At 52.2% G+C, this 23,532-nt stretch overlaps 8 protein-coding genes across 8 annotated transcripts; 4 read left to right on the top strand and 4 right to left on the bottom strand.

The window, feature by feature from the left end:
• Positions 1 to 720: 720 nt before the first annotated feature.
• On the top strand, positions 721 to 4,712 carry GT037_009738 (uncharacterized protein; the record flags this gene model as incomplete). Its single annotated transcript, XM_038934785.1, has 5 exons — positions 721 to 1,686; positions 2,181 to 2,353; positions 2,666 to 3,467; positions 3,775 to 4,336; positions 4,390 to 4,712. The coding sequence occupies 5 exons, from the start codon at positions 721 to 723 to the stop codon at positions 4,710 to 4,712; spliced, it is 2,826 nt and encodes a 941-aa protein (XP_038782586.1).
• A 148-nt stretch (positions 4,713 to 4,860) lies between these two features.
• GT037_009739 (uncharacterized protein) lies at positions 4,861 to 5,502 on the bottom strand (the record flags this gene model as incomplete). The annotated part of the gene is made up of 2 exons (XM_038934786.1): positions 4,861 to 5,047; positions 5,105 to 5,502. The coding sequence occupies 2 exons, from the start codon at positions 5,500 to 5,502 to the stop codon at positions 4,861 to 4,863; spliced, it is 585 nt and encodes a 194-aa protein (XP_038782587.1).
• Positions 5,503 to 6,683: 1,181 nt separating this feature from the next.
• Positions 6,684 to 11,097, bottom strand: GT037_009740 (protein transport protein sec73; the record flags this gene model as incomplete). The annotated part of the gene is made up of 3 exons (XM_038934787.1): positions 6,684 to 9,250; positions 9,299 to 10,633; positions 10,695 to 11,097. 3 exons carry the CDS (start codon positions 11,095 to 11,097, stop codon positions 6,684 to 6,686), a joined length of 4,305 nt encoding a protein of 1,434 aa, XP_038782588.1.
• Positions 11,098 to 11,494: 397 nt separating this feature from the next.
• Positions 11,495 to 13,333, top strand: GT037_009741 (metallocarboxypeptidase ecm14; the record flags this gene model as incomplete). Its single annotated transcript, XM_038934788.1, has 1 exon — positions 11,495 to 13,333. One exon carries the CDS (start codon positions 11,495 to 11,497, stop codon positions 13,331 to 13,333), a length of 1,839 nt encoding a protein of 612 aa, XP_038782589.1.
• A 482-nt stretch (positions 13,334 to 13,815) lies between these two features.
• Positions 13,816 to 19,108, top strand: GT037_009742 (phosphatidylinositol 4-kinase pik1; the record flags this gene model as incomplete). Its single annotated transcript, XM_038934789.1, has 7 exons — positions 13,816 to 15,267; positions 15,317 to 15,330; positions 15,649 to 15,891; positions 16,020 to 16,109; positions 16,182 to 16,278; positions 16,338 to 18,994; positions 19,069 to 19,108. The coding sequence occupies 7 exons, from the start codon at positions 13,816 to 13,818 to the stop codon at positions 19,106 to 19,108; spliced, it is 4,593 nt and encodes a 1,530-aa protein (XP_038782590.1).
• Positions 19,109 to 19,535: 427 nt separating this feature from the next.
• Positions 19,536 to 20,190, bottom strand: GT037_009743 (uncharacterized protein; the record flags this gene model as incomplete). The annotated part of the gene is made up of 3 exons (XM_038934790.1): positions 19,536 to 19,615; positions 19,726 to 19,926; positions 20,034 to 20,190. 3 exons carry the CDS (start codon positions 20,188 to 20,190, stop codon positions 19,536 to 19,538), a joined length of 438 nt encoding a protein of 145 aa, XP_038782591.1.
• Positions 20,191 to 21,020: 830 nt separating this feature from the next.
• GT037_009744 (cwf15 cwc15 cell cycle control family protein) lies at positions 21,021 to 21,832 on the bottom strand (the record flags this gene model as incomplete). Its single annotated transcript, XM_038934791.1, has 3 exons — positions 21,021 to 21,038; positions 21,092 to 21,389; positions 21,441 to 21,832. The coding sequence occupies 3 exons, from the start codon at positions 21,830 to 21,832 to the stop codon at positions 21,021 to 21,023; spliced, it is 708 nt and encodes a 235-aa protein (XP_038782592.1).
• A 231-nt stretch (positions 21,833 to 22,063) lies between these two features.
• GT037_009745 (3 exoribonuclease) lies at positions 22,064 to 23,040 on the top strand (the record flags this gene model as incomplete). The annotated part of the gene is made up of 3 exons (XM_038934792.1): positions 22,064 to 22,227; positions 22,275 to 22,394; positions 22,449 to 23,040. The coding sequence occupies 3 exons, from the start codon at positions 22,064 to 22,066 to the stop codon at positions 23,038 to 23,040; spliced, it is 876 nt and encodes a 291-aa protein (XP_038782593.1).
• Between the last annotated feature and the right edge of the window lie 492 nt (positions 23,041 to 23,532).

The following is a 23,532-nucleotide window of genomic DNA, read 5'->3' on the forward strand; positions in this document are numbered from 1 at the left end:
CTTCCAGAACTCTAAACTATATCCGTATACAAGCAGTGGAATATGAGTAACTAGCACACATACACTCAGGATCCAAACTCCCCAAAGCTCGTAGCGCTTTGAAGTTCCTGTGCGACGACTGCACAAATCAGACATACTTCTCTCAGCCGCACCACCGTTTCTTCAGAATCAACGCGACCCAGGTACCCAGCCCCCTCAAATCTTGAGGAGAGTTGCATGCGTATGATGGGAAACTTTACAAGCAGTACAGCTTCAGATACCGCTTATAGCTGGCGCTGTCATCACTGCATGTCATCTTCATCTTATGTGAAACCATCTGCTGACCTGACCAGGCGAACAAATATGGTCGTTTACTGAGGTTGGGAACAAATGCCCAGATTGTGGACATCGGAAGTGCCGGAGGAGATGTGCCATTATGGGGCTGGCGCGAACGGATGAGTTGTGGTTGGAGAGAACTGGATCGAAGAGATTAAGCAAACGGTCGAAGTCGCTCGTTGTGGATTATTGCTGAGAGATGTTACTTCTATGGCGCGATGATGGAGTGTGTTCCTTGCGATTGGTATGCAGGAGGCTGGGAGCTGTCGCGTTTGACTTTCACACTACCTAGTGATGACATCATGGTGCCGCTAGCGGCAGAAGTGCCCGGGTGGCTCCTGTCACACCTGAATCATGTCCACATGAACCTTTCAGCATCAAATATCATCACAAATATATTGAACCATGATGCTGATGCTTGTGGCCGGCATGCTTTTCGGCGTGCTCGTCTCGTTTGGGTATCGCCTGACTCCTTTGCTGTTCAGCCCTAGAAAAGTCACTTTATCCTTTTCCCCAGCCTCACTTCGAATGGAGGAGATCATCCTGGCTATCATGGCGATGATCATGAAATCTATTTTGTACGCGATACCCGGAGTTCCGCGCGTAAAGTCTTCCAGACTAGAGCTCGACTCGCCTTTCATCATAGATGTGGAAGACGTCGCTCGATATCAAATAGCAAGTGGACGAGGAACTGGCGCAGGATTAAGGATTCCACCAGCTCAACTCATACTTTTCTTGTCCGCTATGACTGAGCCCGCGATGCTTCTCCTCCTCGCAAGCCCCTGGTGTCCAATCAGTCCCCTGGGTGCCGTCAACGTCCGCAACAGGTTCGAGATACTACGCCAGGATCTATGCCACATAGCGACGCTTGTGGGTATGAGGTCAGCTAATTTGAAGGCTATAGTACACAAAAATCCAAGACAGGCTAAAAGAGGTATCGAGTGGGATTTGGAGGTCATGATCAACGTTCCTACAGGGAGGAGTGATGGGACTGTGGATACCATATTTCGCCAAATCTTCACCATGCTAGAGTTCGGCAAAGTACAAACGAAGAAGGTTCCACGAAATTCTGATGAGACACCGCCTAGCATGGCGACAACACCTTTGTTCGAAAGCACTACGCAGGTATCGCTGTCCGTGGACGATCCGCTAAGATGGGCTGCAATTTGCAAAGACTATAACTTCATACACCTATCAGGGTTAGCTGCGAAAGTTTTCGGTTTACCAGGAAAGATAGCGCACGGAAATCACGTCGTGGCCAAAGCTCTGCAGAGTGCGCCAAATTTGGGAGGCTCAACATTCCTGCTAGATACATCGTTGTGGATGGAAGTGCATTTCAAGAGGCCGATGGTTGTGCCTGGTATCTTTGATGTCAGTCTCCACAAGTCGAGCCAAACTAGCAATAAGTTTTCCGTCTCTCGTTCAGGGAAAGAATATGCTACAGCTGAGTATGGTAGTCTCCAGTTGTGAAAATATCAAGACGTTGTTGAGCCAACAAAAGCTTACTTCCAAGCTGAACCACCAACAGTACTTGCCGCTCTGTAACATTGCACCTGTATTCAGATAGATACGATACCATGCCTTCTGAGGTAGGTATGATATGTAGCATATCACTGAGGGGTGCAGCTTAAGGGATTACGGGCTGCCTAAGCTTATGGTGGGGATCACGCTGGACTGTGGTGGCCTAACTTAAGAAACTACACTACATAGGGCCCGCTTTTTCTATCGTCTCTCATTCGTAGACGGCAGCGCAGCTGCCTAGTAGCAATCGTAGATACTAAAGAAACTTTGTTCGTCTTCTCCGCTGATGAAAGACGCAACCTTTTTTGCCCATTTAAAACCTGTACTCTACTTCAACCATGCAGACCCTTCTGACTGTTCCAATCACCATTCGTGAGCAGATTTACCACGAGCTTCTCACCTACATTCCGTCGGAAACAGCCACCAAAGATGTCGCACTGTCCTCGCCAATATGCAAGCTGCTCACTCTGAACCGACAAGTCAACACAGAAGTGTTGAAGTTTCTGAGCAGTCAATTGTGCGTGGTGGTCAAGACCAATTATTCGCGTTTCGGCAATTCTATACTCGATGAACAAGTTTACCGCTTGCCACTCATTTCGCAATTGCAGTCCCGCTCCGGAGCTATCAAAAAAGATTGCTCTAGATTTCCCGTTGCTATGGAATGGGACAGCTGCGTATTTCGAAGCAGGCTGCTAGCAGAGAGCACTCCATACTGCTTGATGCCGGCCACAAGCATGATGCAATTGACACAGATCGCCAGAAAATGTTCAGCTTCGTGAGTGTATTTAGTACACATTGTACACTCTTTCCATTTATTAATCTCCATTAGCCTGCTCGATACGTCTCTTACGTTCACACTTCTCGAAACACTCTCCTATTCCAAAGACAGAGCCCTGGAGATCCTCGTGGGCCCTTGGCTAGAGAATCCCTTTCTCCGTCACAAATTTCTTGCTGTCAGCACCAATGACGCGATACCTCCACTCCTGACAGCGGACTTGAGGAAGCACTGGCAGCGACAAGGGAGCGCCGGATATTATCTACTCAAGATTGACATGTTCAGGCGGAACGTGAATAGCGATACCCCAGAGAACACAGTCATACAATACAAGATGGTCTGTAAGTACGCCCGCCTAGTCTACGATTGCCAACTGGACTGCATTCGCAGCAATTATGGAGGTTTCCTTAGCCCGTCGACAGAAGACACGGTTCTTATGCTATGGTCCGCAACTTGCACAATTGCTGCGGATCTAGTCGAGGTCATATGTCATCTCGCAGGTACCTTTGGTCCTAAGGGACTAGAGTTAGCGGATGCATCGGACAGTGTGGCATTGCTACAAGAGGCGCGCAAGGTTGCCGAGGAGATGATTAGTTTCCTGTCGGATAAGCCCTTTTGTGCGCAAGAAGAGTCTATTACGTCGGACGCAGTGCAGGTACCGGTTCGCAAGCAAAAGTTCTTGATGAGCTTCAAGGCGCATATCGTTTGCAAAGCACTCGGAGACGTAGATGCCGCTATCGGTTATCTAGAAGATGCGATCGAGTACGATTCCGAGAGCCCAGAGAACCCAGTAGAAAAGTTGCATGAGCTAAGAGCTGAGCTTGGAACGGGAAATGAGGGATCTGTTCCCAGGGTAGTACGATGGACAAGTTAAAGTCGCGCTACATAAGGCATCGGCAATGTAATTCAACGACAAAACATGTCAAATGTTCAAGGTCGAGTGGGTGCGACGCGCTAGCACCCCGCATAGTATCTCCAAGATGCCGAGGTTCATACCATCTCTCCACTACGGCTCTACCGACATGGCTGAATCGATCGTCACGCGTCCGCGCATGCTTACGCATATACACATGGCCCCTTGAAGCTCACCTGTACTCCGTTGACCTCAATTGCACCTGAACCACTCCCACAACCACCGTGTAACATTTCACACCACCCCCAAGATGACGCACGCGGCCTCGAAAGACGACCTACGCGTCACCACGCTCTTCTCCTTCACCGAACATGTCGTCCTCGTAACAGGCGGTGCGACTGGCCTCGGGGAAATGGCCGCACAAGCCTTCGTCCAAAACGGCGCCCGCGTCTTCATCGCCTCACGCAAAGAATCCGAACTGCGCTCTACCACTGACCGCCTCAACGCGCTCGGCCCAGGCCGCTGTTCCTATATTGTCGCGGACCTGAAGGACAAAGCCGGATGTCTAGGTCTCTGTGAAGAGTTGAAGAAGCAGACGGATAGGTTGACGGTGTTGGTCAACAATACGGGGGCGAGTTGGGGAGATGATTACTACAACTATCCAGAGCATGCGTGGGACAAGCTATATGCACTGAATGTGAAGAGCATATTTTACATGACAGTGGGGTGTGAAGGATTGTTGACCAAGGGGGCTGATATGCACAATCCATCCAGAGTCATCAATATCGCCAGTATGGCTGGTATCACGACTGTGGATGTTACGACCGGAGAGGGAGGTGGATTGAGTAAACCAGGGACTGGCACATTCAGTTGTATGTTGTCCCTCCCAACAGGTCTTTATTTGCCTCGCTGACAGTGTGAACAGACGGTCCAGCAAAAGCCGCATGCATCCACCTAACCAAAATGCAAGCCTCGAAACTCGCCCCTAAGAATATCATGGTCAACGTCATTTGTCCAGGAGTCTTCCCCAGCCGCATGACGAATTTCGGCTTGGAGAAATACGCTGATGCGTTGACGTCTGGACAACCAACTGGCAGGATTGGCAAACCTAGTGACTTTGGTGGGCTGGTGCTCTTCTTGAGTAGCAAGGCTAGTGCACATATCACCGGAAACGCCGTGGAGATGGATGGAGGTGCAACCTTAACAGGATGGCGGGGGAAGGTTGGTGGTGGGGATAGTAAATTATGAAGGAGACACAAGTTGTGAGATAGGTGTATGGGTATCATTTTGATTAGTTGACGAATGTGATACATAATGGTCAATGTTGATTAAGACCTGTGAAGATCCATCCACTCTTCCTCCTTCCATCACTCCAACCACAACTTCTCTATCGCCCTTACGATAGCTGAGTAGCCAATTGTGCGACCTGGTCCAGAATTGCCTGATCCTCTCGAACAGCGTTCTCCGTAACCTTATCCTTCAGATGATCGACCTGCTGTGCCGCATCCGTAGGCGGCTGTCCCCTCGCCGTGTTTATCCTACTAATTTGCATCTCCAAGAAGAACTTTGGCGCCTTGATCAATCTAAGATATATCATGTCAGTATGTGTTTCGTATTCAGTTTGTACAGGAACAACTAACCCAAAGTTACCACCCGAAGAGCGCAAGCCAGCTTCAGTAGCTAGATAGACATTAAGAGCGTCCTGAAAAGCCTCGAGGTTGGAGTCGGCAAGCGGCACCGCTGTTGTGAAAGTGCTGGTAGCAAACTGTAGAGGTGTCTGGCCAGAGGTGCTGAAGTCGATTTTAGAGAAGGTCTGACTGCCAGAAGTCACGTCGGGAACATTTTCGAGTGTCTTTGCGTTGGGATCGCAAGTTACAGCGGCTTGGATTTGGTTGACTACATCAGCGGTTTCGCCAGGGAGGACTTCGTTGCCGATGATGAAGCACGCGTTGCCTTGGCGGGGTGTGATGTTGGCAGTCGGAGCGGCGATAGCAAGACCGCTGAGTAGAGTGAGGATAGTAATGGCGTTGGTGTACATCTTCGGTTCAGTATATGAATGTCTCGTCTTATATGTGAGAAGAATAGAAAATACGTGATTGGCTGTGGAGCAAGAAACGAACGTTTAACAAGCAGTAAGATACCCTACCGGAGGGCAAGGAAAAGAATGTAGAACGTAAAGACTGACTTGGAACGAAACCGATGATCGATAACCAAGAAAAGACAACAAACAGCGCGCCATCACGCCTCTCTTATAAACGCCCTCATCATGCTATCGTGAGGTATCGTATTAGGCGCGTGAACGGCAATCAGGCACACGTTCGCGGGTGTCCCTGTATCACTAAGAGCGTTGCGACAATCCTGACAGGGCTGTCACGTTCGTCAGGTTTGGAGTTTCGCGACGCTTTAGGTTTGAGATCTTCGCGATGCGAGCAACATCAAGTCGCTTAAGCCATAGGCGGCTGCCGAGCTCCGAAAACTTCACTCTTTCGTCCAATAGAGGGTGGGTCTGTATAGAGCCTTGCGGAGCCAGGCAAGTTTTCTCTTCATGCAATATGGTGCGCCACTATAGCTTGGCTGTTCGAGAGGGATGCAGGATGGCTTAAGAAGGGGGCTGAGGGAGTTTTGCAGGAGTTGCTAAATGCCGCTGAGCCGAGGTGCGAGAGCTGGTGAGTGTGAGCGAGGAGAAACCTCGCGGACATGTGGTTTTGTATTACATGGTGGATGATGCGCTTGTGCGGTAGTAATCGTGGAGGAAAGTTGTTGTTGGGTAGGAAACTGTCCTGCAAGGCTAGTGACCAATCAACACTAGCGCTATTGTCATGGGGAAGGAACATCTTCACTTCAACGATGAGAACAGGGATCTCAATCACTTATTCGATTCTGATCCACAATCGAAATATCGTCATCCACATACAAGCAGCATCAACTTTGGTATCGACCATATCCGCTAACCCAAATCCTCACTGTGTCTTCGACCAATCCTATCCTCGAGGAAACGCCATCCTGAGAGTCCGTCTATGCATATGAAGCGCCCCCGTCGCAATTCAATTCAATGCCCACATACGCCATGCTATGTATGAAGGTGCGTGCAAGTTCCGTAGAAGAGTAGGTAAAGTCGACAAAGGAGAAACACGAACGCGCTCTAGCGATGCTGGTATGTCCATAAATTCACTTTTGAAATCCAAAATGCAAAGGAAAAAGAGGGGAGAGAAGCAAATATTATGCTGTGGTCGTCCTTGGACTATGTATGGGTCGTTCCACGTGTTCGGTGATTGGACTTTGGCCCTTCATCGTTGGCTGGTCGTCTGAGGTTCGTTGGGTTTCCTCCGCAATATCGCTCATGTCAGACTCGCCATCAGAGTCATGTTGGTCTATTCTGAATGATTCGCGGAAATTTGCAGGCGTGATTGTCTGGGATGACACGTGTCGCGACTTCGTAGTGTCTGCAGACATCTTGCAGACGTAAAGCGGCTCATTACCGTCGCTTCCGGGAGAGAGCGCACCCGCCGTGCCATTGCTGAAAACGCTGCCATCCCTCTCATCAGGGGAGACTGCTTCCGCCGCCTCTTGGAGTTGTTTTACTGTCTTCAAGCGTTCTTCTGCTGTGGTATTGTGCCAATCGCCACCAAACTGAATGACGGACGCCTTCTTGCCATGGACGGTAAAGCTACCCTTGCTACGCGCCAGTCCCCCGTCACCTTCTGTGCTTTCGCTGGTAATCGTAGAGGCAGAGTCCCTACCCTTGTGGCCGCGGCGGTGAGAAGAGCTGCCACGGGATTCTCGAAGAGTGCGATGCAGACTTCTTCTTTGCTTTGTACGAGATCTAGGCGACCCTGTCAGAGCAGCGAGAGATTGCTCATAGTCGACATCAATGGCAGATTCCGGCTGAGTGCCCTCGAAAGGTGTCGGCTCTGGCGTTCTCGGTTCCAGGTCACCCACCTCCCCTGGAGGTGGAGTAGCGTAGCGAGAATCATCATCAGAGTCGGAGTCAGAATCTGAGCCTAATGTGCCGTCGCCAGTTGTCGATATCGAAGGCCTATGGTCAGAAGGATACATTCTCGGAGACTGTGCTGAGGAACTGGCAAACGAGCTTCGACGGTCAGATGTGCTGGGACAAAACAACATGGGCGAAGCCTGAAACTGTGCTGAAGGGTCTTTAGGGCTTGACTGTGTCGTCTCTGGTGGTGTCTTGAAAGTTTCATCTCCACCAAAATCAGTGTCTCTAGAGGATTTGGTACCTGGACGAGCTGATGATGTAGGAGACAGTGGAACCTGCTTAGGTCCACTGGTCATTGAGCTGGTCTTTGAAGTCAACCGCGCGAGTCCACTGACTTTTGACGTTCTGTTCGACTGCTGTGGAGAAAGTTGCGGCTGCTGTGCCTGGGTAGGCTCTGAGGCTCGGTCACTCTGTGCTTGTTGCTCAACAATGCCTTGCCTCTCATCTTCCAGCTCCTGAGCCAGAATGTCACGGTGGCATTTCATCCGCCAAATGTCAATACGTATCCATTTCAGCTTCGCTGACAATCGGCCCGCAGCATGAATCACGAGCTCGCGGGTTTTCGGTTGGATAGGAGCAAGAATCTGGAGGTGTCTCGCATCCCGTAGGCGTGCTTCCAGCTCTTTTATAGCATTGGTAAGCCTGTCCTCAGATTCGGTGATGCGCACTTGCATGAGATCTTTTCGGGCGTTCATCATTTGCGTTGCAAACTGGCTGTCGATCTTGCCACTTTGTATCGTCACATCGCCAGTAGCTGTTGGTATTGTCTTGGTAGAATGCGATGACTCAAGGCGTCGCATGCCTCGGTTCTTTTGGCCCTCGTACAGCCCACCGATCATGCCTCTTGATCGAACGCCGAGTGTCTCAAATGCAGCGGTATAGTTTAGCACGCCTAGCCATTCGTTCAAGTCCTTCTCGCTATCGGCTAAAAACGTCTCCTCGCCTGCCTTTGAAAACATGACAAACGCATTCTTATGTTTCTTGTATGTGTTGTCAACGAGCGCGACCGCACCATCCATGGGTATGATGTGATCTTGCTTGAAGTCGGGAAGTGCAGGTTGAAATACGACTGGGCCAGTTTCACCACGCTTGAGATGTTGATCGTGCTGGCTCATCAAGTTCTTCGTCCAAGTAGAGTTTCGGAAAAGAGACAATCCTGACCGCGTAAGAACAGCGCCCCATTCTTGCCAAGGCGATCGTGCCTTCTTCTTCTTTGTGTCCTTTCTCCACAAGACTCCAACCTTTGTGACCGGCATTTCGACGATACCAACTGAGGTGCCGAAGGGGTTCTCTTGGGCAGCATCGGACATGAAAGCTTCTGGTCTTGACCGAGAGGAGACGATTTGTATGACGCCGTATTTGGAGAATAACTTGTAAACGTTCTTGGTATCTAGCGTCGCAGTAGTGCCAGTGTAATTGTAAGGATCGTCCAATTGCATCACGTCTCGAATCGTAGGACGGAGGGCGTCTAATTTTCCTTCGAAGATAAGAGTGTACGGATCGATGGGTTCCTTGGCCGCTTTGCGCGCTGGATCGTTCATTGGCCCCTTGAGCACTGCAGTTCTCTTGCTCTTCTTTGAGGTGATGTTCTTAAGGTCGACCTCGTCCTCGATGTGGATGAATGGCGTATAGACAATATTGTCGTAAAAGCAACCTAAGACATCAGCCGAGACGCCATCACAGGAAGAGTTCTTGATGTAGTCCGGCCTTTGCATTTTGCGTTTGTTGTTTTTGTTGAATACGTCTGTGTGCAGGATGATGATTGAGAAGGATATGAAATAAGCCTTGTCTGTAATGTGTCAGTCATGGTGAGAGATGCAAATAGTTGTCTTCGTACCTGTGTTAATGTAGATGCCGGGGTTGCACTCATGATACCGATCAGCGAAACCCTGCAGAACACGGTCGATTTGCTGCGTCTCCTTGGGTAATTCAACCTGCATGAGTAATTTGCGGATGGCCATGTCGATTGGATCACCGAAGAAAGCAAACTTTCGCATGTAGCTTCGTAATACTGCAAGAAGGAACGGATCGTCAGTCTTGCTGAGATAGCTTGCAACGACGCTCTTGTCGAAATTGTTGGCCTCGATTTTTTCCAAATACCGCCCAGGTGTTTCACCCTCCTCGCGATCTGGTAATATGAGTGTTTCCCGGCTAATGTTCATGGAATTCTGGTGTGAAGACAAGCCCGAGCTTCCTAAAAGGCCGTGAGCAGGTGATGCATGCCTAGGTGAATGGGGCTCGGAGTTCTGACGAAATCTTGAACTCAGGCCGAACAAATTGCTGAAGCTACTCCTTCCTGCTGTGGAGGTGGAGTTTCTTCCGCTGGGTCCACCGGGTGGTGTTGGCGAACCTGCGCCGTCCGACCGCCCGCCCATCGATCCCATGGTCGATGAGCGCCCCCTAAGCCCCATGCGAGCTGAACCATTGTTGTTTGGCGAGGTACGAGCGGATCGGGTTGACCTGTACGAGTCGTTGCGAAAGAGAGTGCCTGGACCAGATGAGGCTAAATTCAAAGCACCAGCAGCTAGAGCAACTTGCGATGCAGAAGGGACTGGTGGCGTCTGTGCCCCAGATTCTCCATGGGTGAAGCGCCGGGCGGTCAATGGGGGACTTTCGGTTGGTGAATGATGGATTGAGGCCGAACTCCTCGCGCCGGTGGACTGGCGTGGTGTAGCAGGTGCTGTGTCGGGGAACTGCGGAGGCTCGATTTTCATAGGGAGTGGAAATAATGATGCACGTTGTTTTCGACGGCCAAAGCCAAATCGTCCAGAGCCAACGCGGGCCGGGTGAGCGGGTCGTGGGGTCGACTCAAAGGAAATGTGTCCGCCGGAGCTTCCATCTGACCTGGACGACTCGGATGCCCTGGTGGGAGGAGCCAGAGAGGTGGTGCTTTCCGCAGATTCTCGCGATTCGGCAAGCACGTCGGGGCGGCGTTGGCTGCTCGTCGAGGCTCGCGCCTTCTCGTCCAGGAGGTCTCCATGACTCTTCTTGAAGCCTAGTGGCTTCCGCTTCTTCTCCATCGACTTGCGCAGCGTCGTCGGTTTGTCAAACGTGCTCGGATCGAATGAGCGCCGGCGCAGGGCGAACTGTTGCATCCTGCTCCGTTTGGGGGGAGTCTTATCCTCGTCTTCGTGGTCGGCTACGGTGGGTGCAGTGGTGATGATTGCGGGCGCTGCGCAGCTCTACGTCAGTACGACAGCCTTCTGCCATGTGGGATGCATCCATATACGTACGCGCAGGGTTACCGGGCACGCGAGGGACGGGCGGTGCATCGTCGTCCCGGGCGGCATGTTCCTTTGCCTTGGCGGAGAGTTGCGGATCAGAGGCATGGCGGAAGCGCATCAGACTGAAGCGCTTGGTGTTGGGAGTGTGTTCCTGTACGGGTGGAGAAGGCGGGGAGTCGTCATCATCATCATCATCATCATCATCGTGGCCTGTCGAGGGCCGCGCAATGTCGGTGGATGTTGGACGGTAGCCATCCTCAGAGGCAGCGATTCGACCTGGGTCCAGATTCTCGGCCGACCTGTCGAAGCGTGCGTCCTTGTCGGCGCGCTTGAAGAAGCCGGCAGGGTCGAGGGTACTCCGTCGCTTGAGGTCTCGTTCGCTACGGCCGGGGCGGAGGGAGCGCAGAGGCATGGCTGCTCGCGCCAACTAGCAGCTCATGAATGCAAGTAGGGCGTCACAGTGCTTGACATGGCACAGCGGGGTGGGCAGTTGGAGGGGGTCAGTCAAGGGCGTCGCTTTATGGGCTCTTTGGACTGTAGGATGGCTCGGATGCGGCACGCCCACAAGGCTGACGGAGTGATGCTAGGATTAGTCGGGGAGGTGAGATGTGAGAGCCGGTCGGGAACTGGGCACGGCGTTGGACACGTAGGTGTTGGATAGGGCAGTCGACGTCACAGTGTCTCGCTATGTTGTATAGGGGGAGGATACCAGGCCTAAGGGTAGCAGATCAGCTGTCACCAAGGCACTGACGAGCGCACTGGTCTTCTCTGCAGCGCAGTGGAGAGTGCCTAGCGCAGCGTTGGCGTAAATGGCCGCGCCTCGCAAGCTCCACCAGCCACAATTCCCACGTTTCTTCCAGGCATGCTATGCTCAGGCACACGACACCTTCTCCACCCTCTTCCCGGCGCTTGCTGGCCACCACCATAGCATCGCATACATAGTTGGCTCACCGCTTGCCCGGCCACCCATACCCGCAATGCGCCAGCCCGTTTGCGCTCTGCTGAGTCTGCTGCTTCTCGGGCCACAGCTGGCAACGGCCGCCCCGCACGACGCAGCGCCGTCTCCGTACGATGCAGGAACCTATGCTTCGACCCACAATCCGTCCCCACGACCATGGCGGCGGCTTTCCGACGCGATAATACGCAACATCTGGCGACTGCCCGAGCACCAAAAGAGCTTGGGTGGGCAGAGTGCGCAGACTGGCCGCGATGCGCTGGGCGATAAGCTGGTCGCGCAGTATAGGGATGATGTCGTGTTGAGGTTCAAGATAGGCACCGCCCAAGAAGCCTCGGCACTAGCAGATGCGGCAGACATCCTCTTCCTCGACGTATGGGAGTTCAATGAGGACTGGGCAGACTTGCGGGTATCCAAGGACGTCGTGCCTTCCTTGTTAGGCCTGCTGCCTGCATCGCTGAAGGACTCCCACGCACCACTCCTTCAAGACATCGGCCTTGCACAGGCAATCTTCAACTCCTACCCATCGCCCGACTCTACACCTACCTCCGACAACGATCGCTTCTCTTCAAACCTCCGACCGTCCTCGCGATCGGGCAAGGGCAACATCTTCTTCCAAGACTACCAGCCACTCTCCGTCATAAACCCATGGATGAGTCTGATGGCTTCCATGTTCACCACACACGTCCGCCGAATCAACATTGGAATAAGCTACGAAGGCCGTGACATACCCGCCCTGCGTGTTGGCGTGCACCCCACAAACAACGAGGAGCCGTCCAAGCCGCGGAAGACGATCCTCATTACCGGCGGCATCCACGCGCGTGAGTGGATATCCACAAGCACCGTAAACTACCTAGCCTGGAGCTTCATCAATGCTTACGGCAAGGACCGTGAAATGACTCGTCTCATGGAGGACTTTGATTTCGTCTTCGTCCCAACCCTAAACCCAGACGGATACGTCTACAGTTGGGAGACCGATCGTCTTTGGCGCAAGAACCGCCAGCCCACCAGTCTTCGTTTCTGCCATGGCATTGACCTCGACCGCAGCTACCCTTTCAAATGGGACGGCGCTTCTCTGCAATCGAACCCCTGCAGCGAATCATATCCTGGTAGCGCTCCGTTCGAAGGCGCAGAATCAGCGCGCTTCGCGGAATGGGCGAGGAACGAGACTGACAACAACAATGTTGAAATTGTTGGTTTCCTAGACCTGCACTCATACTCTCAACAGATCCTGTACCCATATAGTTACTCTTGCAATGAGGAACCCCCAGCAATTGAGGACCTCGAAGAACTCGCTCTTGGCCTGGCGAAAGCTATCCGCGTGTCCCGCAAAGGACAAACATACAAGGTCAACTCTGCATGCGAGGGCAATGTTGCCTTCGCCAACCAGAAGAAGACCATTCTTCCACGTATCGAGTCCAGTGGCGGCAGTGCACTGGACTTTTTCTACCACGAGCTCAAGGTCAGATACTCTTACCAGATTAAGTTGAGAGACACCGGTAGCTACGGCTTTTTGCTCCCTAAAGAAAACATCATACCCACCGGAGAGGAGATGCTAGACGCGTTGTTGTACTTTGGCCGCTTTATGCTAGGAGAGGTTGGTATCATCACCCAGGAGCAACCAGCTCAAATTGTAAAACCTAAGATGGAGGACAATGGAGAAGCAAACGAGACTGAGGTCATGGAGTTATAATTGATATTTGACTTAATATATCCCCCAAGCTTGCCTACGCGTATTGCGTACAGTATCAAGAGACGCTCGACGAATCATAACCGCTTTTGTACGTAGTGCGTCCGATGCAGATCTTGAAAACGCAAGCGCGCGGTCGAACTTCGTACAAACTCACACAAGCGCGAAGGCGTTAAAAAGAACCTTGGGAGTCACACAACATCCAGGTTCCTGGAAGTTGGTTTTTAACGGCCGCCATGCAAGTAGCGTTCTCTTGCACGTGGGAGGCCCGTGCTGCGACCGTTAGTTCAGCATAGATCCTTACAACGTCATTGCTCGAAGTCTCGTCGACACAAACAGCTTACGCGCTTGTCACCAACCGCATCCACTAACGCCGACGTATGGCGCCGTCAGAACTCCGGGGCATCTGCGACTGTGACATCTTCTCTGTCTAGTGACACTTTCACCTTCGCTGTTGATTCGCACCTTGGCTGGAATTGATCACCATGGCGTCAAGCTCTACCGAGACGACTCCCTTGGTCTCGTCAATGTCGAGCTCAAGTCGAGCGATACCTCCCAAGCCTCAGCGAACTGTCACATTCAACCCAACCGTCACATCGACTAGTCCGAAACCACCGTCGCGGTCAATCTCGCACAGCGCCTCCGCTTCCGGCCATGGTGCCACTACCCAGGGTGGACAGCCCATGCTTTCGACATTGAACAGTAAGCTGCGGAGAAGGAACAGTTCTGGTGCGCCTGCCAGAATCCCCCCCGCGCCGGTGCCCAAGATCGGTCCCCAGAGAACGACGAGGACAGCCCAGAAACTCAAGCTCCTTCCCGACCCGGCCGCGGATGAAGCCGAAGACGAAGAGAGCGGACGCGATGTCTATGTGCAATACACCAGGATAAAGGACCCCACAGCGCGAAGGGATGCAGCCAGACTAGGAAAGGCAGACAGGGAGCGACTGCCAAGAGTGACGGCATATTGCACGGCCGCGTCGTACAAGCTCGATGAAATGATGCGATTTCTGAAAGGCAAGCAAAAGATCCGAGGAGCCGCCCCGAAGCGCTTCGATGAATGCATATACTCGCCGTACAACTATGGATCAACAAAAGGCCCAGAAGACGTCAGCAGCACTGCTGTACTCGACGGCTTTACGGAAGAGAGGCCGAGAAGGTTCTCGGACAGCGCCATTGAGGTGGAGCACGAGAACGAGAGAAGGAGGCAGGATCTCATCGACTTGCACGAGGATGGCGATGCGCCAGACATTGCGAATGAGCAAGCTATTGGCCCTAGACGGCCGTCGATCACCCACGCCGACTCGGATCCGCAAATGGACGCGCCAGATTTCGATACACGCGTGCATACTCCGGAAGTGTTCTTGTTCGAGTATGGCACTGTTGTCATATGGGGTATGACGTTGCAAGAAGAGAAGAAGTTCTTGAAGGAAATAGCCAAGTTCGAAGTCGACAAGCTCGGCAAAGACGAGATCGAGACGGAAGAATTCAACTTTTACTACACGCGCGAGTATCAGGCCCGGATATACAACGACTTCATTAGTCTACGCGACAAGAAGAACTACATGATCAAGCTGGCCATCAGCCACGGCCTTTCTCAGAGTGTCAAGACATCGCTTTTTGAGGATCTAGTAGACAACACTATCGATGAGACAAAAGACATCCCGGCCGAGATCGCTAGCTCTGGCAAGATCAACCTGAACAAAAAGCAAATCAACATGCAGATAGGAGAGCTCTTCATCCTCCGTATTAGTATACATCTGCAAGGATCGGTTCTGGACGCGCCAGAGCTTATGTGGGCCGAGCCACAGCTAGACCCTGTGTACCAAGCCGTGAGAAGCTATCTGGAAATGGATCAGAGAGTCAGTCTTTTGACCGAAAGACTGAACGTCATTGGGGACTTGCTTGCTGTTCTCAAGGACCAATTGACTGTGACGCACGTAAGTAATGCCGTGTTTCATGTACAAGTGTTTTGCTAACTGGATGCAGGGCGAATTGCTTGAGTGGATCGTCATTATTCTTATTTTTGCTGAAGTGCTGGTGGCTGCTATCAACATTTTTGTCGACTTGCACGCAGCGGACTAATCCGACGTGCCTGCTGTATATATTTGCTGGTGTACGATATTTTGCTCAGTGCGCGCGAACAGGTCTGGGCCTCTTGCAAAGGCCAATTGCACGGCGTTGGGTTGCGGGTATCTGTGTTTCCTTTTGCGTTTCTGGTATTATTGCTCATAACGAAGGGCGGATGTCACGGAGGTGAAATTGCGAATGGGAACGTCAAGAGGACGGATCAGTGGCGAGAAAGTAATATAAGACTAAAGGCGGACGATCGCATTGTTAAGCTATCTTCCCAAGCAAGGCGGAGCTGGTCATCTCCGCCCGCTGAACCCTGTCGCGCCCCATCTTTCCCTATGCGACCCTTTTGAGCATTTCACCGCATGCTGTCGCCCTCCACCCGTACTGAGCCCCAATGAGCCGTCCCAGATGAGTTGGAATCTGCTAGAGCGCTTTATAGAATCTGAGCACTTCAACCAAGATCCGAGCCTCGCAGTAGCATACCTTGCGTGAGTCGCTGCCGCTCCCCGAAGCCACCGTTGCCCGCAGCACCGCCGCCGCGGCGCTCTCCCTCTCCCTGTCCCTTCACCGAGACGACCGCATTGGGAGCCAAGACTGACATCAAATATCTCAACAGCCGGTATGCCGATCACGTCGGAATCCACTATGTGCTCTGTTCGAAGCTGCGCCAGTTCGCGTACGAGGAGCTCGAGTTCTTCCTCCCGCAGTACGTCGCCGCGAGCCCACTCCACTATTACTACGACGACATGAACAGCTAGCTTACATACGCGGGGCACAGGCTATGTCACCTGCTCATCAGCATCGACAACGAGTCCATGGCTCTGGAGGAATTCATAATAGACTTGTGCGAGGAGTCGGTCAACGGCGCGCTTCTGGTGGGCTTGCGGATACCGTGTCTTGTTAGCCGCTGCGGGTGCTAACCTCTGCCCTCTAGACATTTTGGCTATTCCAGACCTATCTCCACGATCTCGCAAGCGCCCCCAACTCCATCGCCTTCAAGACATGTCGCCGAATCTACAACCGGGTCCAGCGCATCGTCTTCGGATCCGCCGAGCCGCAGCGCCGAGAGAAGATCAAGGAGAACGTACTTCCCGTCACCGTGCTCTCCAGTCTGGTCCTTGCGAGCATAGCCGCACCCTTTCTCCCAGCTCACGCCGGCCCTCTGGCAATTGCGCAGGCGCGGAAACCCAGACCCGTCGAGGACATCATCTCGGATAACGTGCAGACGGCCAAGGTCGGAAGGAGCAAGACTGTCACGGGAGGATCGTCAAGAAGCAAGGAGAAGAGGGTAGCCGCCCAGCACTCAGACCCCGAAGATGGGCGCTCCATCAAGGCTTCGTCTTCGCGACCCCGCGACCCCAAAGAGCTGAGGAAGGCGGCAGCGCGGCCACCAGCTGCTCAACGGGCCCCTTCGATGCAACACCGCCCTTCCTTGTTGTCAATAGCGTCAGAAGCCCGGCTCAGCTCGTCATCGTTACCCGACTTCCGAGACGGCAAATCGTCCCCCCTCCCTACTCCCCCAGCGACTGCTGGTTTAGGACCAGGCCCACTTCAACATGGCTTACGCAAGTCGGGACTACCACCAAGGCCTCTTACACCTACTGCCTTGACCCGTACCCAGAAAATTCGACTTCTACGATCCAACTACTTCCGCAACGAAACCCAGTTCCTGAGCGCTCTCGAGGACATCTCAAATCGCTTGGTTGTTGTTCCAAAACCCGCACGGTTGAGCGCGCTGAGAGCCGAGCTAGCGTTGATAGATCAGGACTTGCCAGCCGAAGTAGACATACCTCTATTATCGCCTCCGACTCTCAAGGACGGGATCCCGTCGCAAAGCCAGCATCACCGTATAGTGCGCATAAACCCCGCGGAATCAACTAGTCTCAACAGTGCAGAGCGAGTACCTTACCTGCTCATGGTTGAGGTTCTGGAGGAGGATTTTGATTTCGACCCAGACACCGAACAGAATCAGCAGTTGCTCGAGAAGCTGATGCTAGAGAAGGGCACCTCGAGAAGACGTCTTTTCGACATTACCAATGCCGAGTATCTTGCATTCGATCGCACGCCGCCCAATGGATCCGACAGTGTGTTCGAGCCTGCTACTGGAGACCTGGGTAGTACCTCACTCATCAAGGATATGGATGAGAACGACATTGCGTCTGGAATGGCGCGCGTGACATTACCTAGTGCAACCGCCAATGGAAAGGCCACAGCCCCAAGGTCTTCAAGCGGAGCGAACACTCTATCTTCAGTGGCTACCCTTTCTACGCCACGAACGTCCGACTCGCAAATCAGCAGATCGAACAGCCCTGGCCCTATCAGGCGTATGACAATTCCAGCAAACCTCAATTCACGGAACCAGGCCGTCGACCAACCAGACTTCTCGGCCCTCGCAACCCACATGCGCACTGCTGCTCAGATGCTCGCACAACTTGAAGCAAGCGGCGCAAAACGGCCAAAGGGCGAGGTGGCAGCCATCAAAGCCAAGATCATTGCTAGTATGCAGACATTGGAAGAGCAAAACTTCTTGAACGAGGATCAGGGACCAACATTTGACACAATCATGGCAGAATCAGATCCAACAGCAATCACAGGCGAACCAGAAGAGCTTGAAGATGGTCTACCGGTCGCGACCAACTCGGGTGCAGGTGCAGCTCGTATGGAGAATGATCTTAAGACGGGTGGTATGCGGCGGAAGGGTGACCGTGACGATCCCAGTGCCGCGACTTTCGGTGAAGAATGGAGTGCAAAACGAGAACGGATACGACGGTCCTCACCATACGGCCACATGAAGAACTGGGATCTCATCAGTGTCATTGTCAAGACAGGTGCCGACTTACGTCAAGAAGCCTTTGCCTGCCAGCTCATCGACGTTTGCACCAAGATTTGGGAAGAAGCAAATGTACCCGTCTGGACAAAACGCATGCGCATCCTCGTCACAGGCGAATCCTGCGGACTCATCGAAACCATTACAAACGGCGTGTCTCTCCACTCGCTGAAGCGAAGCTTAACACTAGCCAGCATAGCAGCAGGCACCAACCCCCGCAAACGCATCGCGACCCTGAAAGATCACTGGCTCAAGACCTTTGGCGAACCAGACTCGGAAGCTTATATTGCGGGTGTAGGTTGCTTTGCCCGCTCCCTCGCTGCCTACAGCATGATTTGCTACGTGCTGCAGCTCAAAGATCGCCACAACGGCAACCTCCTCATCGACAACATGGGCCACATCATCCATATCGACTTTGGCTTCATGTTGTCCAACAGTCCCGGCAGCATGGGTTTTGAAGCCGCGCCTTTCAAGCTAACGCAAGACTACGTTGACGTGCTAGGCGGTGTGACAGGCCCTGCGTTCGAAGAATTCAAGACGTTGTGTAAAAAGGCGTTCCAGGCGCTGAGAAAGGATGCAGAGCGGCTGATTATGCTAGTTGATCTCATGAGTAAGAATAGTAGTATGGATTGTTTCAAGGCGGGTGCGCAGACTGTGACGAACAGTCTAAGGGCGAGATTGATGCTGCATTTGAGTAGGGAGGAGGCTGAAGGGTTCGTCGAGGAGCTGGTTGCGAAGAGTGTGGGAAGTTATTATACCCGACTGTGAGTTTTGCCCTTTTCGTTTCTCTTTTTTCGTTCTTTGGACGACAACGGCGGTTTTACTGACATGATGATAGTTACGATACTTTCCAGTACCGCACACAAGGCATATATTAAGTTTGTTTGCGGCTGCTACTGCTTTGCATCAGTGGACATGGTTGCGAGGCATGCGAGAATTTTCTTCTTTTCTTTTCTGTTTTGCATTTCCTGGAGTACCTTGTGTGTAGGGAGAGAGTGAGGAAGGAAGTAAGGAGTCCATGCTGTGTACGCGCGCTCTTGGGCAAGTAGAAACACTGTGTGGCTAGGACATGGGGACAGTCAAAGCTACAGCACAATACTTCAATTTCACGTTGCCTGTTGTCCTAAATCTGCGAACAGGTTCTTGATTTATGTGAATGGGACAATATCATCTGCGGTGTTCCAAATGATGGACACTACCGTCTCCACTAGAACTAGAAAACAAGCGCACCCGCTCTTCCTCTGAAATAAGGATCATTTATAAATAAAGCTTCAAATACTCCGTTGTAGGAAACAACACACCGCCCTATTCCGGCACACTGCCAAACCCCTCCTTCTCTCGCATCACCCTACCTTTCTCCGATAGTTTTTCGTTCTTCATAATACCTGTCATCGAGTCAGTTCTAATGCAACTCACCTGTGCCTTGGAACCGTCATCCTCATCACCACCACCCACGGTATCGCCACGATCAAACAAGAAAGAGGGAATAACATACCACCGACTTTCTCCACCACCTTGCCCATCATAGAATCATGACCTGGCCCGCTCATCTCACCGGTTTTATTCCCATACCCTGCACCACCCGTAGAGCCGCTGCCCATGGGCGTGGCGTTTGAATACGGTGCCGTGTCTGAATGGGAGCCGAAGCGGAATTCAGAATTGTCGGTTGAAGGGATAGATGAGGAGCGTTTGTTTCCTGTTATCGGTGGTGGGCATCGTTAGTCGTCTGGCTCTTGGAAGGGATATACAGGTATAGCTGTTTTTTTCTTGGGACGCAGATGAGGAGATGTATCAGGTACGTACCGAAGCCAGCACCGCCTGTTATGCCTGAACCGTGTTTTTCATGGGGCTCATGGTAGGCGGTATTTGAATCTATGAGGCCGAGACGGGTGTTGGTGTGTTGGTCTTGGAGGTCTTCTGCGGCGTAGTCTGGTGCTGTGCGGTTCCCGTAGCCTGCCATTGTTGTCGTCGTTGTTGTCCGTGCGGTGAACTGTGAGTAAATGCGTGTATCTCTAGAGAATGGGGAACAGAATAGGAGTATGTGGAGAAGACGTAGAGTTGATTGGAATGGTAGTTCTGTTTGGGCAGTTTCACAGAGATATCTGATTGACTATATAATATCTGCGCCTCCTTCTCTACTATCTGCCGTGTGCTGACCCCCAGCATAAACAAGCATCTGGCAAAGGCAGAAAAGCCTTATGAGGTCACTTTGCTGGGGGAGGCGTAGATCATCTGCAGCAGAAGTTCTATAAGAGGGTGGAAGACCTGGCCAAGGTGTGCTTGGTGTTCCCTGTAGGCACGCTAAATTCCGCTTATGTGGATCGGAGGAGATAGTGGCTCGTACTAGGCCCAAGGTTCAGCTATCGGTTCTGTACGGAATTACGCTTCCACAGCCGCTCAAGGAGCGTCTGCTACTATTCTTCGCGCAAAACACAGCAGTCTGTCTCTGCTACACGGCAAAGCCTCTCTCTGACATATTTTGAAACAAGATTTGGACCTCGATAGATGCCGTTCATTCGATCGATTCCTAGTAACGATGGTCTGAAGCGAGAGATAAAGCTGACATCCAGAAATGGTGGTCGTCGCCGCTGATCCAAGATAGCGATAAGAGTCCCGCTAGGTTCCGTCTCGTCACTGGTTACTTTATACCCGCCAAGATCTGGGGTATCCCACACTCCTTTGTAGATTGCTTAAGAAGTTCCAGAGCCTGTGCGCCAAGGACCCTAACGCCCGCAATGCAATGCATGATATTCGAAAGTCGGATAAGTAATACTACGAAAGGCGATGACCTCATCGGATGTATTTGGACTGTCGCGTAGTGTTAGTGAGTATTATGCGTGGCACATTCAAGGGGTACATACCATGAACTTCTTATGGAAGTCGGATCGCAACATGTCGTTGATATATTCCTTCTTCTTGTTCCTGTCTTCGGTGCCTCGTGCTTGGTTCTTGAAGACCACGTCGTCGTCCCATCGGCGCTTCATGGTGAAGTCTTTCGCATTGAGCAGAGGATTGCCTCGGGCGACGTCGATTTCGCGTTGTTCTTCCTCTTCTGCGGCGCGTTCTGCCTCCTCCTTGGCTTTGGCTGCAGCGCGCTCTTTCTTGATCTTCTCAAGTTCGCGCATAAGGGCCGCGGTTTCGTCCTCTTCGTCTTCGTCCCTGGAACGATGTTAGCAAGGGATTGAAAGCCGGGACAGACTCGGCACTTACTCTTCATCGCTACTTTCGTCCTCGGTGCTGCTGTCGTCTGCATCTACGTCCCTGAACTTTTCTAACACCTCTATGCGCCGCCGCTTTTGAGCTGCTTCATCTTCCTCTCCTTCCTCGGCTGCTGGTACAGCATCGATCTGACGTTTGTGCGCATTCGGCTCAGCTGCCGCCTCCGGTTCAACGTAGGTGCCGTTCTTCTTCGCGATGTGACGCGCCTCAGCCTCGAGAAGTTCGGCGCGAAGGTCGCGCTGAGCGTCAGCATCACCGCCTTGGCCTGGTTGTCTGTGCTTAAGTGTTGTATGCGCTGGTAGAAGTCGCTGATGATAGGCGGGTCCTCGCTGGGCCTCTTTACCGCGTGCGGGATCGAACGTAGGTCTGTGGGCCGTCGTCATTGTGTTGGTTTCTTATAAATTGATCGGATTTTGATTTGGCACGGGTTTCGGAAGTCTTGCGCGTAGTTGGGGTGGTGAGTTGTTGATGCGTGAAAGAAATGGCGCATAGAAGCTCCAAGTCGTAAATCACGCTAAGGATCGGCGCCGGTCCCCGCGCATCATTTTCTATGGCTATTGAACAGCTATGATTTCACCAACGACAACCTCACGTACCTGTCGTAGAAGGTCAAGATGCCCAGAGAAGCTGAAATATCGCTCAATGAGCGCGAATTCATCAAGCAAGCGCTGCAGGAGCAGATTCGTATCGACCGACGCGCATTCGACGCCTTCCGTCCGCTTGAGCTCACCTTTGGCGACGAGTATGGCGTCGCAGATGTTCAACTGGGCAAGACGAGGTACACAATATTCTTTGGATCCGAGTGCGCAAGTTAACCTTCTTCAGGGTCATCGCGCGCATTTCGGTAGATGTGACGACACCACTACCAGAGCGCAAGTTTGACGGTATCTTCCAAATAGTCACAGAGTTCTCTCCAATGGCTTCTCCAGCCTTTGAAGTTGGCCGGTACACATGTTCCAAAGTTCACCAACTTCTCGCTGTATCTGACTGAGTTGCTAGTCCCACAGATGCTGAAGTCATCCTTTCGCGCATACTCGAGAAAGCCATCCGTCGCTCCAACGCTCTCGACACCGAATCGCTATGTATCATTGCTGGCTTGAAGTGCTTCGCTCTCCGCGCAGATGTACACATCATTGACCATGATGGCGGGCTCATCGATGCATCTTGCATAGCCGTCATGGCCGCACTACAACACTTCCGACGACCCGATGTCCAAGTAGAGGGCGACCAAGCTACAATCCTTAGCGTACGCGAACGCGAACCGATACCCTTGTCCATCCTCCATCAGCCGCTCTGCGTGACCTTCTCATACTTCGAAGGTGAAATATTCCTGGTAGATGCAAACTTGGCCGAAGAACAAGTCAGACAGGGAGAGGTCATCATTACCATGAACAAACATGGCGAGATATGTCAGATTGCGAAGTATGGAGGAGCCACGATCAACCCACTGGCTTTGCTGAACTGCACAAATGTTGCAATGCAAAAGGTCAAAGAGATGGGTGCCTTTATTCAGAAGAGACTGGAAGAGGATGCCAAAGCAAGGGATGCCGGAGGGTTGATGGCAGAGCTCAGCGCTGAAAATGCCAGGTGAGACATCGCACGAAGCAAAACAACCTTACGAGAGACTACAAGTCTGGCCAGATGGCCAGTCTGCGACGCTTCCAAATACTGTGGCGCGGCCCAACTTCGTCCGCCGAGCCTCTACACACATCAGGAAAGTTTCCAGAAAAGGATGCACCGTGTGCTCGCTGATGATGTGGGTCGGTGATTAGTTGGCCCCTGGAACGGCTACCGGAAAAGCCGAAGACCAAAGCGCGACATGCAAATTCTAGAAGTAGCATGTGAATGTCAACGACAGTTCAGATTAGGCCATACTACATATACATTTGCGAACTCAAAACTTAAACCCAGATCAAATTCGCAATCCCGAGTTTATCATAACAATGTGAATTTCTTGCGATATCCAACTGCATCAGCACATTGCGAAGGTTTGAACATCAAGTCTAGATCTTTTGAATCTGCCACGCGGTGACGTAGCTGACAAACCTTTGGAAGCGCGACCGCGTCTAATTACTGTCGAATT

Source organism: Alternaria burnsii (genome assembly GCF_013036055.1).
Source record: "Alternaria burnsii strain CBS107.38 chromosome Unknown 725, whole genome shotgun sequence".
Classification (NCBI taxonomy): Eukaryota; Fungi; Ascomycota; class Dothideomycetes; order Pleosporales; family Pleosporaceae; genus Alternaria; species Alternaria burnsii.